At 41.8% G+C, this 14449-nt stretch overlaps 1 protein-coding gene across 7 annotated transcripts in view; it reads right to left on the bottom strand.

Annotated features, from left to right (window-relative positions):
• DPYD (dihydropyrimidine dehydrogenase) overlaps positions 1 to 13745 on the bottom strand; it is a 353872-nt gene extending 340127 nt beyond the window's left edge. For 2 of the 7 annotated variants that reach the window (XM_032117760.1, XM_032117761.1), the window contains exon 1: positions 13635 to 13745. In XM_032117760.1, coding sequence (XP_031973651.1) covers positions 13635 to 13673 — 39 coding nt within the window. In that variant the 5' untranslated portion in view covers positions 13674 to 13745. Of the gene's footprint in view, positions 1 to 7535; positions 7566 to 13559; positions 13583 to 13634 lie in introns of those variants that run through there. The other 5 variants (XM_032117755.1, XM_032117757.1, XM_032117758.1 and 2 more) reach the window with 5 other exon arrangements.
• Positions 13746 to 14449: the final 704 nt, after the last annotated feature.

Raw genomic sequence — 14449 nt, 5'->3', positions numbered from 1 at the left:
TAACTGGACAGTCTTTCATCATCCAACCAATTGGTGAAGTGCAAAAAAAACCAGAGCAACTCACGTCACAGCCTTGATTCTTAGCTTCATGACTGCTGTTACTTTAGAGGTCAACACATACATGGTTTCCAGTCTGTGATACCCACTACCCCAAAAGTCACCTTTTTTCATCTTTGTAAGAAAAACATCTTCCTCCTTTACAAACCAAAACTTAAAGCTTCAGAAAAATATTAGGTTTGCATCACAGGTATATCAGAACTTTTTGGTTTCCGCTATAAAATTGATCTATGTCTAAAATGTTTGCACATTAAATTGCTCTGTTACATGAGGAATACAAATATGATTTGTAACTGCTCACCCAAATGGGGAGTCATTTATTATTTTTCTATATTTTATATAGCAAAAAGGATCATTATTATACACATACAATTACATCTCACTTCTATTTTTCTACAAGACCAACAGATCACAAGACAAAGCAAGCTCAGTTGCCTTTGAAAATAAGCTTTGTCAGAACCAAAAAAGGCCACTGTATCTCCGTAACTGAAACTCCAAATTGGACCCTCAGTTTTGAGTGTTTGCTTAACCAAAACCCAAACTTGCATTAGAGACACATCTGTTAATGACAAGTGAATGCTCTGCTAACTTTTGATCATAGGAGAGAAATTAGCAAAGTTAATACTGCTTAAGTTTAATCATTGGCAAAACAGCGGAACTAATTTTAGCTGAGCAAAGCAATGTTCTGAAAACTTTGTTAAAAGGTGATTTTCAAAGTCCAATAAATGAACTTGAAATGGAAGTATGAGAGTAACAATATACATCCAAAAGATCTAGTACATTCAGTGCTTGAAACAAATGTGAACATTTGTATTTGTTCCAAGAACATGCCAACTATCTATCAGTACTGACTTTCTAAATCTGTTGCGACATGAAGTAACAAGTAAACCTACCTTTTTGCAACTAGTGTGCAAACTTCTACAAAAATTTCAGTAGCAACTGTTTAATACAATGGTAAAATGCAAAATTGACAATGGGACTACTGACTTCCCACTAACTTTGTGTATACACCAGAGCATCCTCATCAAAAAGGAAAAAAAGAATGAGCATGTAGAAATAAAATGGAAATGTGAAGGATTTGTAATTGCATCTGATAAATAGTGAGGGTTTGATATGTGAAGTCATATTTTAAAATATTATTAAATGTCTGGTAATTGAAAAAAAAAACCAAACCCACAGCTAATTTTCAAACAACAAAATTCAATAGCCCATGCAAGTAAGGCAAGAGGAAACTGTTGACAATTTCTCCATTTTGTTTTAAAATGTCATTGTTCACTTTTGCTGAAGCACAAAGTGATGTTGACACCTTTAAGCAAGGAAAAGTGATATTCTGTAAGTATACAGGGACTCACATGTTATAGATGAGAGTGGAACATATATCAGTAACAGGAAATATAAAAATTCCTTGAGTTCTTCACTCTTACAGTTTTGATTTTCAAATCTCATTGACATTAAATACTGATGAATGTGTGGGACAGAGGCAGAGGCGATACTCTTAAAAAAATAAAATAATGAGGTAAGGCTGCCCAATCTAGAAACGTGCCAGCAAACATTTGGATTCTGATCTATTATACTTTGTCCCATGCTTATAGAGAAAACTTACTTTTAAATACTTTATAAAGGGTGTTGCATGTAGTAGCATTAGTTTTCAATTCTTTTCCTTATTAAGCAAAACTGCATCTCTGCTGTGAGACCTCTGAGCAGGGAAGAACTATTCCTTTTATCCTTTGTACGGTTTTCTAAAATTACAGTGAAGTATTTCTCCTATAAACATACTGAAATGATTCTAAGGCTGTGGATTTCAAGCTGCATCAAAATCAAAGTAATGGACTTTTGAAAAAATAAAATTCCCATCTTGCTGAGAGGTCAAAGTTCTCTTTCCCAGAATACAAGACCACAAAGCTATCATTCAATTAGGATGGAAGTATTAAAAACCAATTGTCTCAGACCAGTATCCCTTTGCTGTTTGTTACGAGCAGAAGCAGGTACTGCAGAGTAACAGGAAAAGTTGTAACAGAAGTAACATCTTTTAGAAACTATACAAAGGAAAGGTACCCAGGTAATTCTCTGCAAGTGCCACCTTCCTGTACTTCTGTGCCTGCCAGCTTCAGAAATGTGGATTTAGTCTTTACCTCATAGAATCATAGAATGGTTTGGGTTGGAAGGGACCTTGAAGCTCATCCAGTTCCAGCTCCCCTGCCATGGGCAGGGACACCTTCCATTAGACCAGGTTGCTCAAACCCCATCCAACCCGGACTTGAACACTGCAGAGATGAGGCATCCACAACTTCTCTGGGCAACCTGCTCCAGTGCCTCACCACCCTCACAGTATAGAATTTCTTCCAAACATCTCATGTAGACCCACTCTCTTTCTGTTTAAAGCCCATTGCCCTTGTCCTATCACTACGTCTCCTTGTAAAAAACAAAAAAAAGTCCCTCTCCAGCTTTCTTGTAGGCCCTCTTTAGGTACCAGAAAGCTGCTCTAAAGTCTCTCCTGAGCCTTCTCTTCCAAACAACCCCAACTCTGTCAGCCTGTCTTCAGAGGAGAGGTATTCCAGCCCTCTGATCATTTTTCTGTCTCTCCTCTAGACTCGCTCAAAAAAGTCCACATCTTTTTTATGTTGCGGACCCCAGAGCTGGATGCAGTACACTAGGTGAGGGTCTCACAAGGGCAAAGTCGAGTGGAAGAATCACCTCCTTCGACCTCCTGGCTACACTTCTTTAGATGCAGCCCAGGATATGGTTGAGTCGTGTTGCCAAGTCATGCTGAGCTCTTTCCACTTGACTTTAGGTCACCTCTTCTTTTAGCTATTGTTTGCTCCCTTGTCCTGAGTCAGGGCCTACATTCACAGGGAAGCTTTGTAAGAAGGGCAAGTCTAACTCCAGGAGTGGAAGTTGCAAGCCAAACTAAGCTGCTTCTTACAGCACCTGAGGAGGGGATTAACAGCAGGACACCTTAGCTGAGTGTGATAAAACACCAGACAGGAGGAACACAACCACAACCGCTGTTCTCTCTCACCCTCCTGGACTTACACACCAACTGGCTGCCTCCAAGATGATGGTTCTCAGCCTGAAACTCTACCTAAGTTTCAACACTTACCTCTACTTAAATACATGAGTTCCCTGCTTCCATTTGAAACAGGGAAAAATTGGCTAAGAGTCACAAATAATTACAACAGACACTTTTGTAAAATAGTCTAATCATTACTGGAATCACTCCTGGAACAAGACTTCCATCCCCATGTTCTGCCTTGCCCTGCACAGGATGGAAGGCAAACCTGGATGAGATGTTGAACTGATTTGCTGTTCAGCTAAGATTATAAAAGCAAATCTCAGAGCAAGCATGACAAGAACGCTGTTCCAGCACTAAAAGAGTTTTAGCCCAACTCTCAAGACTTTTTACATATTTTTCACTAAGGGCGCATTGATTAAGTGCATAAAGAACATTATACTGGGAGTTAAAAATTATCTAACTTTGCTTTTGTGCTAAATACTTCTAAGGGTTCCTAAATCAATTCATCTTATCCCCTCACCCGGTACCAAGATTTAGCAGCATGTAAGCTATTCTGCTTTACTTAAGAAGCAGTTCTTACTCTACAGTCTTCCAGAAACTATTTCTTATCATACCCTATCCTAATGAAAGAGTTCTGGCCCTTCAGCAGAGTATTGGTTACTGCTGACTACTAAACTTTACTTAGACTATAGATACTTTGAGAAGAGATAATATTTTCATTTTTTCTGTTCTGTATTCATTTTCTTTCTACATTTCATCACCAGCATTCTAGAACAGCTTCTGTTGTGGTTATCTTCTTTGCTTTTTTTTTTTTTTTTCCCCCTCCCAACTCTTTTGTCACTTTCTCACTTCCATCTGTTTTGAAAAGCTATGTTCGTGCTTACTAAAATCTTTCAAATTTTGCATTTTCAATTGGAACTGAAAAAAGGGCAATATCAAACACAGTTTTAAAATGGAAGCAGAATAAGTCTGGGAACCACCTCTAATCTCCCATCTTGTGTTCCTGTAGCATACAAACACAACCACACACAAGTGTGAGCATGAATTTGCACAAGCCTACTTTGTCCCTCTGATTCTTAAGACTGCTGAAATTAACAGGGAGGTTCATCTTAGCACTGATGAACAGATTTGTTAAGGCTAAAATTAGACCTTGTATTTACCTGTAATTATATTGCAAAATGTTGCACTATATGTGATCTTTTGAGTGCAGATGCTCACACTGATTACTGATAACAATCCATGAGAGTTAGTATATAGACCTAACTAGACACACCAAGAAGGACAGCAGGCCCTAATTTCATCAATAGAAAAGCAAATCTGGTCCTCATTCCCATTTTGCCCTGAGCAGTAAATCAGCAGTATTCTTCAATACTGATTTAATTTAGAATTAAGAGTTTTCCTTAATATGATGGCTACACTCTATCTCACAAACCTAATTTTTAACCTTAAAATGTGACATAATATGAAAACTGCCGACACAAATAATTGACTGCTTTATTATAAATAGAATACTTGAAGTTATTTTTAAAATGCCTCATAAATCCACATTAAGTCTACTTTATTGATTTCAGGAAATTTCATTTCATTTTCACAGTCATAGTCCATAATCTGTGCACTTAAGAAAAAACACTTTTTTCAGTTTTAACTGTCATTGAAATATCCTTCATTTCAAAGATATCAAGAAATTATCACTATTCACTTTCAATACAAAGCCTCTTACATTTCAGCTGTCATTTTCAAAAAATCATACTGAAAATAGTGTTTCTAAGCAGAGTTCAGTTGCAGTGTAATAAGTAATAATTTCATCAATTAGCAGTATTCAGCATCCACTGAGAGTTCTCTCACTATTATTTTATTCATAGAGTCCTTTGTGGAAGTAGCATACTAAAAAGATCCATTTATCCTTCAAGGTTTTTCATAAATGTGTCATACATCTTAGAAAACAATTGGTTATTATTCTCGCTCAATCTAAATAACTATAATAACTTCCAGGTGTAAAACCTCTCTTTATACTTGCAATCTTCTTTACTCCCATTATGGGTCTACATTTTTAATAACTTATTCTAACACTTCTACCTACTTTCACAAATGAATTCTGGAGTTTTGCATGGATGCTAGACATGCCTGGGTGGAAGGGTAGCCAGCTTATTGTTAAGAGCAGAATAGAGTTGGGTTTCATAGAATGCCCTTCACAATCAAGGAAAACCCAAGCATTTTACAATGAGCAAGATGCTAGTAGAGATGCTAACGGTGCAATGGCTGGACCGGAAAATGCTGTGATTATTAAACTCAGCAATAGCTTGCTTGCAGTGCTTATTTTATTTCTCCTTCCCCCTAGATCCCTCCACATACTTATCAGCACTTTTTTCCTCTCTCAGAAGCACGTCCTGCCTTCTGTCCTTTCAGCTCAAAAGTGCAAAGGGCTCCCTTCAGAGCACAATATTCTCATTCCTTAATCAACTGACAGACATGCAATTGGACAGTATGAGGACCTCTCTCAAGGCTGGGCAGACAGCCCTGTACAGAGTGCACAGCACAAGAAAAAAATCCCTGTCTTAGGAGACATGCATCTCCTACACAGCAGCCTGCTTCATTCTCTCTACGTTGGCCAAATGTTTTGTTGACCGAGAAAAGCTCAGCCAGGACAGTTCATCCCAACAGAAGTTTCAATTTAAATAAGGCCTCTCAGAGCACAGTTAGCAAAATCATACCAAAAACCAAGGCAAGCATGCCACAATATATTAATAAATAAACTAGGTACCACAACAACCTCTCTAAAAATGGCACAGAGTCCAATCTCCATGATAAACATAAACCTAATGACACTGAGTGTATGACTAATACTTGAAAAAAGAGTGTCCTTAAGAAGAACATATTAACTAACATCAAACTTTCAGATTTTCCACCTTCTACAGTCTCAAAGTGGTATGCGCAGGTATATCTATTAAAAAAACCCCAACCACCAACAAGACATGTAAATCAGACAGGTTGGCTGCCTGGACACTTTACTGCTTAATTACATATATAATTGTTTTTGAACCTGAAATTAAAATGTCAGAATGCACCATGATTGCCTTTAACTGATGACTACCATCCCATCTAAATGGAAATATTCAGATTCATCACCTAGATACCTTTTTAATTTGCTTTTAAATAGAGTCACAGGCAAGCATGTCTGTCTTCTCCCATTTGCACTGCTGGTGTCAAGTTGAACTGGAAAGGCCAACCATTTCAATGAACTAAAATAAACGTAATTTTAAGGTCAAGTCACTTGTAACACTTCAGGCAGCAAATGTCATACTGAAAATAAAATTGAACCTTGGCTTGAGCAGAGATGAAAGGTTTGGCATTTCAAGGACTTCATTGTGTTTATCACTTTAAATCTACAAATTAAATACCAACACCACATACATTAATATTTGTCAAACTAATAATGCTTTCTGAAACGATATCTTTAAACAGTGGAAGCATCTTTAAAAACAAAATACTTTTATAGGTGGGCTTACTCTTAATTCAAATGGTGAAGTCTCTGCAAGACCTAAAAACACTGAAAATTCCACATTGGCTTAGGGAGGCATCTATGACCACAGTAAGAACCCAGATGTTTCACAGGAAGATCGAAGTATTTTGACAGAGGAAAAGTGAAATTGCCAAACTCAGACCACAGCATAAAAAAACCCAAGGATGTTGAAAAAGTAGATTATTTCATTTCTGATTTATGATTTGGATAATATTAAGAAAAAACTCCTTTACACATCTTGATATAAACACCCCTCAAACGCTTTGTCATTTCCTCCTCACTGTCTTCTATTTTTTGTTGTTACTGTAGGTTTTTTCTACTCCTACTTGAATCTTACGTTCTTTACCAGATGCAACAGCAAAAAAATATTGGGGTGTTTATTATAGTTGTAAGAGTCCATGAGCAGAAAAAAGGCAATTTAAACTACAGACCCAGTCTGAATCACCTGTTATTTCATAAAAGAATACACCTGGCCAATTGAAAGGCAAAATGTTCTTTTTTCCTAAATCGCATTATTATGAGAAGAAAATCTGAGTACTTAGTTCAATTCTTCCACTTACTTCTTTAGCTGCCTTCTTTCCCAATCATAGTTTGACCTGGATATACATGACTTTTTAAAAAATTTATATTTTGAATTATGGCATTGCATATTACATTATGGAACTGCATACAGACCAAGAGGACAAAATGCCCCCCAAGATCTGTGTAGCCAATCTCTGTTGGCACGTTTCACAAACTGATGCTCTGCACATGTAGAGAGGCCAGAGATTTATGCTGTGCTGATTTGCAAGAATTCTGCCCTTAGTATAAAAATGACAGCAAATGAAAATGAAAAGACTTTGAAAAACATGCCCACACAAACACCACCCTCTGAGCTTCTGATAAGGCATTTATGGCCAAAGGTTCCTAATCCCAAATGTTTGATTTCTTTGCCAAATCACATACTTGCCGAAGTCTCATATAAAGGCACAAATCCTGCTCTTCTCAAAGGCGACAGCACAGGGCAGGGAGCAGAGTGTGTAACGCTGTACTGATGAAATAAAAAAAGGAATAGAAATCATATGCTAATAAGAGGAGGGAAGTTGCCAGGCAACCAGGGAGGGAGAGAAAGCAGTTTTTGATTTGAACTCAATGCTGTCAAAGGGTTAGCATAGCCAGAACAAACAGGACATATTCAATCCAGCTTGTCTGCAGCCACCAGGAATTTCAGCTTTTCTCAATATTTTAACTAGACGTGCGTTCCCAACTCAGTGCCAGTTACTTTTGTGTTCCCTGGGTCATTTTACTGACACTGGCAAAATGGGATGGGATAGGATAGGATAGGATAGGATAGGCAGTAGAATTTTTCAAAGTATTAATTTGAAAAGCAGCAGCTTGTGTCTTCGGGTAGCACAAACTGCACCATGCATGTACACTGGCCAGCAGGATGGAGAGACCTAAGCAATCCTGGGTGCAAGCAAATCCCAGTCCATCTGATACAGCCACACCTCTCTGGGCTGCACTGAAAACTGGGCAAGTCCTGCCCTGCTGCTAAAACTGCACCCCTTCAAATGCGCCTCAAATACCTGCCCTGCAGTGCTGCACTCTTGTCACAGCTGATCAGCAAAATCCTGCCTCATGGATATCAGCTTCCTACATCAACATATAGTTGTACTTTCTTAAAAGATGTGACACTAAGCAGAGGAAAGACTATAATTCAAGTTTGGTCTATAACATGGAATTAATTTCTGTAACTAAAAAGAAATGAATTTCAGTTCCTGCTTGTTTTCAGAGTTGCTAACTGCAGTGACTACTCTTAAGTCTCAGCCATGAGAAGAGTGGGATCAGCAGCTCTTACTTGAAAGACCTTATATAAAGAGTAAAATTCTAAGGATGTGGAAAAAATTGGAAGTTTAACTCATAAGTAACATTAAAACTCAAAGGCGGAAGAAAAATGAAAAGCACAAGTCGATTTTTTTCCCAATGTAATTACTTTGGAAGGCTTGACTGCTACAATCTAGCAGACTATTGGCAGTAGAGGCAAGACCATATATAATTCCTTGCGCATCAGCAGGATTTGCATATAAAACATGAAAAGATAAAATGTTTCATACAGAAGACTTTCCTTCCTATTTGCCAGATCAAATTCTAACCTGATGAGTAAATCATTGTTCAATTTTCTAAGACAGACATGATAATTGTGGTCTATAATCTTCCACGAGGTCTAAGCAATCATGCTATAATTGCTGTTCCACTCAGCTAAGAGTTTATTACAATAAAACCACTAAAACAATGAAAAGGCTTGAGAAATTCATTAAGCAAAAACAGCTAAACAGGAAGTTTTGTTTTCTCACTGACTGCTTGTCAAATGACCCTAGGAAGCCACAGCCATCAATCTGGAACAGCCATCTGATCATCATAACAAGCTATAAAGCAGTAGCATAAAAACATTCTACATATTAAAGCTTCGTTATGGAACTTCAGAAAACTAACAGGTACCTACAACAGAGAGAGACACTGTAATAACTGGGGCTTTTAAAAATAAAAGTTTAGCCTCGATCAAAGAAAGCTAGCTTCAGCTATTTATTCACATAAACTTTGCCTAACAGCTTTGTGAGCCATGTTGACTAGTGGAATTCCCTGCTATCTTACCGGAGGTTTCCTGTTTTTTACAGTATTCTTTATTTTTCAATCCCTGCCCTGCTTCCTCCTGTGAGCACACCAAGCTTAGCTCTCAGACATACCTTTCTACTTGCAGTTTTCCACTGTTCTTGTCCATTTGCGTTGGGAGAAAAATTTGAAAAGTGAAACTGGCTTACCTTCCTGTCATAGCCCATGCTCCCATGCTTGGTAACAGCTACTAAGTATATCCCAGGGAACGAAGAACTGCCACTGCTATAAAACCTGCTACTTAAAACAGTACAGAATTTGCAGGTAGTACAGTAATGCTTTCTCGAGGCTTAGGAGCACTTCCCAAGTGACCCTTCCATGCATCAGGAAGCATGGCACAAGGGATTCTGCTCCCCTGGCTGACTCTGAAACCAGCTGCAGCCCTTGAGTGCACGTGTGCTGTCTGTACCATCAGTGAACTGCCCAAACAGCCCATAACCTCATCCTACATCCATTACGGCCTTCAGATAGCAGTAAAACTTGCTGCTGAAGGAACTCAAATGTGCCTGCTGGGCACTGAAGAATTCCTGGAGCCTCTTGTGTTCCCACTAAGGTAAGCACCCAGTGGGCACAGTCTGGCCCATAAGAAACATTCCTCTGAACCCTGAAGTAACACCAAAGAAATACTTGGTTGAATTATATAACTTTTGAAATAAAAATACGTGATTTAAGATCCATTTATACTTTCTGAAGCTAAATGAAGAGAAAGCATAACATAGTTATAGTGACAATGTTCGTTACATGATAAGTGAAAGTGACGTAAATTTACCCTGATAGTTCTCAGACAATTCCCCAGTTGCAATTTCAAAACATGGCTCTAGCCCTTCACACCTTTCATTTTATTCTCACAAGTCAGGCATCAGTGCTGGGGTGGAAACAGCTGTGACAGCATTCTAGGTACCCAGTTGCTGGTCCAGCAGGGAATTACCCACTCATCAACACCCAATTCCCCTTTAAATATATGCAATACATAATTCAGATAGATCTATGAAGTGCCAACATACTGCCTACCTACTATAAGAATGATAACGCTGTTTCATTCTAAGTTGTATTGGGGGGCTGGTTTTAACTTTCGGTGAATGTTTCAGGTTTGTGACAACACTGTGGCAAAGTATCTCCACTCTGCCGCGAAGAAGCCCTTACCAAGAAAGGCTGGGAGACCTACTCTTCTCCCCAGCTGTACTCTGGGTGGCTAAGAGGTAGAAAGTATCCACTACCCAAATATCACCAAGTGAAATGATGAGAGAGTGCAGAGAAACACTGGAATGCTGTCAGGAAAACACAGCACACAGAGAACAACACTGAACAGTGTCATTCAAGATTCCATTCAACATTTAACCGTTTTGCAATTCATTAATTTCCGAGTACTTGATTGGACAACTTCAATTCTTCAAAGAATCCTTAAGACTGCAATAGATGTAATTATATATGGTTTACACACAATGATAGGAATCAGGTGAAACAAGAGAGAAGGCAAAAGAATGGAAGACTTTTTTTCCCAGAGTATGATTGGGAAGTTTACATGAAGCCTGTAAACATTCTCTGGGGTTTGAATGGACGTTTAACACTCAAATTACAAGTTAGAAAGGGAATGCTGCCCTCATAGTGTAGATTTCAAAAATTCTTGTAAAGACTTAGAGAGATAATAAACAAAAATCCAAGGCAAGTCCTTATACCATAAATCCAAGGCAGGTACTTTCACATGTATAAGCTTTCTTTCCTTTTGCTTGGAGTATCTGCGTCCAAGGAATATTAGCAGCACACTTTGACAGTTGACTGTATTCAAAAAAGGCAGTGTTTGGGGTTTGTGGAGTTGCCAGTACTTGAGGGGAGGGAGTTGTTGTTTTGTTTTGGTATTTTGGGTCTTATTTTTGTTTGAGTGTTAAAAAAAATAAAACTGGTGAAAAACATATGTTTAAATCACAACACGCCTAGTCTTCCACAATTTGGAAAGCAGATTTTTAGAACACAACTATCTATGTAATTTTTTCATCTTCTTTAGTTAGGTCCAGAGGCTGAAGCTACTGGCTAAGCCAAACAAGGGGGACAAGATTCCTCAGGGACAGTTTCCTGGAATTTTTCTTTTGTAAAATAACTTGGAGAACCAGTTGTGATTTTAGCTACTTCTAGCACACATTCTTGGCTCCTCTTTAACCAATGACACGTCTTTTTATCTAGCCTTAACTATTTAAATAAATGATAAAGCAGCTCTAGGACTTCAAACATCGTTTTTAATATTTTAATTATATGAACTTGAATTTGAGACACTAACCACTGAGATAAGTTTCACTAAATCACTGGTTCAGTTTTTATACTGTAGCCAAGAAAGTGACCAAGACATTCAAGTTGTGCTGCCAGTGCTCATGTTGATAGACTCCTCCACTCAACAAACAAAACTATTTAGAATATTTATCTACAATGATAGGATTAGCTAACATGCACTGTCCTTACTTCAAAGACAAAGATAAAATAAATTTTTTGGAAATGCAGTACTTCCCCGTGCCCAAAAAAAACAAAGTCCTATGAAGGGGGGGGGGGCACAAAAAAACCCACAGAGGGCTGCAATGCTGCAATTAGATTATCAGTAATTATTGATATATTAATCTGGGAGACAAACCATACAATGTCTAAATTTATTCGAACAGATGGGAGAAAGACAATACACTTGGTTAGAAGGAGACTGCATTGATTTCCTTGCTAGTTTAAACCACTGCTGAAAACAAAAATACAGGAAGATACTGACCAAAGTTTCTACCTGAAACCTCAGAATAAAGCAAACACTAGCCTTTTCAAAATCCATCAATTCATCTCCTAAATCATCTTGTACTGCTTACTATCACCAACACAGGATCCTACCATAACATTGTTCTTTGAATCTGAGTCATACATATATAGAAATGCAAAGCAATGTAATACAAGAAATATTTTGCATTAAAAATTTAAGTACTCAAAAACCTGTACAACTTAAATCAAACCTTTGTCATGGAATGAACTTTTAACACTTGGAAGAAAAATCTGGCTGCTCTGAAACCCCTGAGCTAGTAAAAGACAGTGCTGGTTTCATACCACAGTGCCTCCCTAATTGCCAGGAAGACTTCTGTGATAGCTCATTCTTCCCAACCCTTCCATGCTTCAGTTTTATCAGAGTATCCGTAAGACCATTTCTGGACATAGTCAGGGTTTGAGCAGCAGCTCAGCTAGAAAATGGATTGGACACAAAAACTCAATACAAGAACTAATGATAAAATTCAGTCACAACTGACCTAGAGATATATTCAAGTTTTTGCTGTGCATATTTGTGTATTATGACTGGGCCTCAATGAGCTGCAATAGCCCACCCTAAACTTAACATTTTTCACTTCAAGGTATACCACAACATAAAGTTGTGTCAGGGCAGAACAAGACTATCAACCACAAGTCGATTCATTTTTGCTTTTGTTTTACTAGATTCTTCATAAAGAGCTTAAGTTCACAGCCAAATGTGAGGTCCTGTGAAAGGTGGGAAAATGCTACCTTGAAGCCCAACCTTGCAACCTGGCTAACATCAGCATGAGCTCCCCACGTGTGCCACTGCACCAGCCTTGGTCACACGCCACCTCAGCTCCACCTTCCCAAGGCCAGGTCCGGACCCTACTTCCAGCACCCAGTACGACGTGCAGCAAGGAATGTCATGCAAAACCCTCAAGTGCCGCAGGTGAGAAAGCCACGTGCAGCAAGGGTACTACTCCTGCCCTCCTGCTCAGTCTCCCATGCAATTGTTTTGGTCCGAGGAGACTGGGAGCAGTCCGTGAGCACAGCCTGACCCATGGCGAGACAGCGATGAGCTGGGTCCCCCAAAGCTCCGCTGGCCCATAGGCAGCTGCGGGATGCTGAGCCCGAGGCCATCGGCCACGCAGCTTGAGACCGTCCAGGGCTCATCAGGTCACGCCCCCGAGCAGCCCTGCCCCGCAGGAACCCTGCCAGAGCCGGGAGCCCGACCTCACCGGGGAGACGGGGCTCGGTCACACCCTGCCCTCGAGTTCGCCGGGGAGTGACGGGAGGAGGCGAGGAGAGGGGAGGCGCCGGGCACCACCCCCTCACGCCCCTCGGCCGGGCGCCGGCCGCGCTCACCGCCGTGAGGACGGGGCAGGGCACGGCTGGAGCGGTGCGTCGGGCGCTGCCCCGGCAGCCACTGCCCGCAAGGGCTGCGGCCGCCCGGGCGGCTGCACAGCTCCAGGGGCCGGTGCCAGGGCTGCCGCGGCCGGTCGGCACGGCGGGACGAGGCTCCGGGCACCGCCGGCGGGCAGCGGCGAGGCACTTCCTAACGCCGCCAAACTTTACCGGGCGCCGTCGCCGCCGGGCACAGCCCCCTCCCCGCTAGCGACAGCCGCACGTCCCGGCAGGGCGAGTGGGTACCTCAATGTCCACCGGGTCCCGGCTCAGCACACGAGCCATGGTGTCCGCACCGCCTTCCCCCGGCTCCCCGCAGTCCCGGAGTGGAAGGGAGCGGAGAGCGGGAAGAGGCGGAGCCGGCAGCCCGGGCAGCAACGCCCAGGTGGGCGGGCGCCCCCCGCGCCGGGCCGGAGCCGCCCCGCCGGGCAGGGCTTCCCCGGGGCACGGGCAGGTGTCGCGTGGGCCGGGCGGGCTCCTGGCCCCGCTTCCCGGGCTTGCGGCGGGCGGCAGCGGCCAGCGAGCGGCGGGGACGCGGCTCGGCAGCAGCGCAGCACGGGGGCTCCCCACACACCGCCCCGCCGGGAGCGGCCCGGAGCCCGCGCCCAGCCGCTGCACCCTCGGCACAGTCCCTCTGCCTCGCCCCTCGTGCACACCCAGCCTCCTGCGCCCTGCCTTCTCATTCCCTGCTGGTAGAATGGAAGCTGCGCGGGGAGAGCCAGGCGTTACCCTGGCTGTGTTCAACCACTCATGATAATGCCATAGGAGCAGTCTGCACGCCACGGCTGCAGCCAGCCTTGCTGCGCCTGGGGCCACTCTCCTGCCCAGCAAAGAGAGGTGGACCCTTCCCGGCGCTACTGGCCTGGGCTGTCTCTGAACCTTCACCCCTCTCCCCACAGGGACAGCGAGCCTTCCCACCCCTTTAGGAGACTCCCCTCGCAGAAGCCATCCAGCGGGTGGGAGTAGTGAACGAAGGCCAGGTCACTGCCTACCAAACATTGCAAGTGTTTAACACTAGAAACGCAGTATTTACGGTATCACGGAAATAAACATTTCCACTG

This window comes from Corvus moneduloides, chromosome 9 (genome assembly GCF_009650955.1).
Source record: "Corvus moneduloides isolate bCorMon1 chromosome 9, bCorMon1.pri, whole genome shotgun sequence".
NCBI classification, from domain to species: Eukaryota; Metazoa; Chordata; class Aves; order Passeriformes; family Corvidae; genus Corvus; species Corvus moneduloides.
This window is presented reverse-complemented; position numbering and strand designations above follow the sequence as displayed.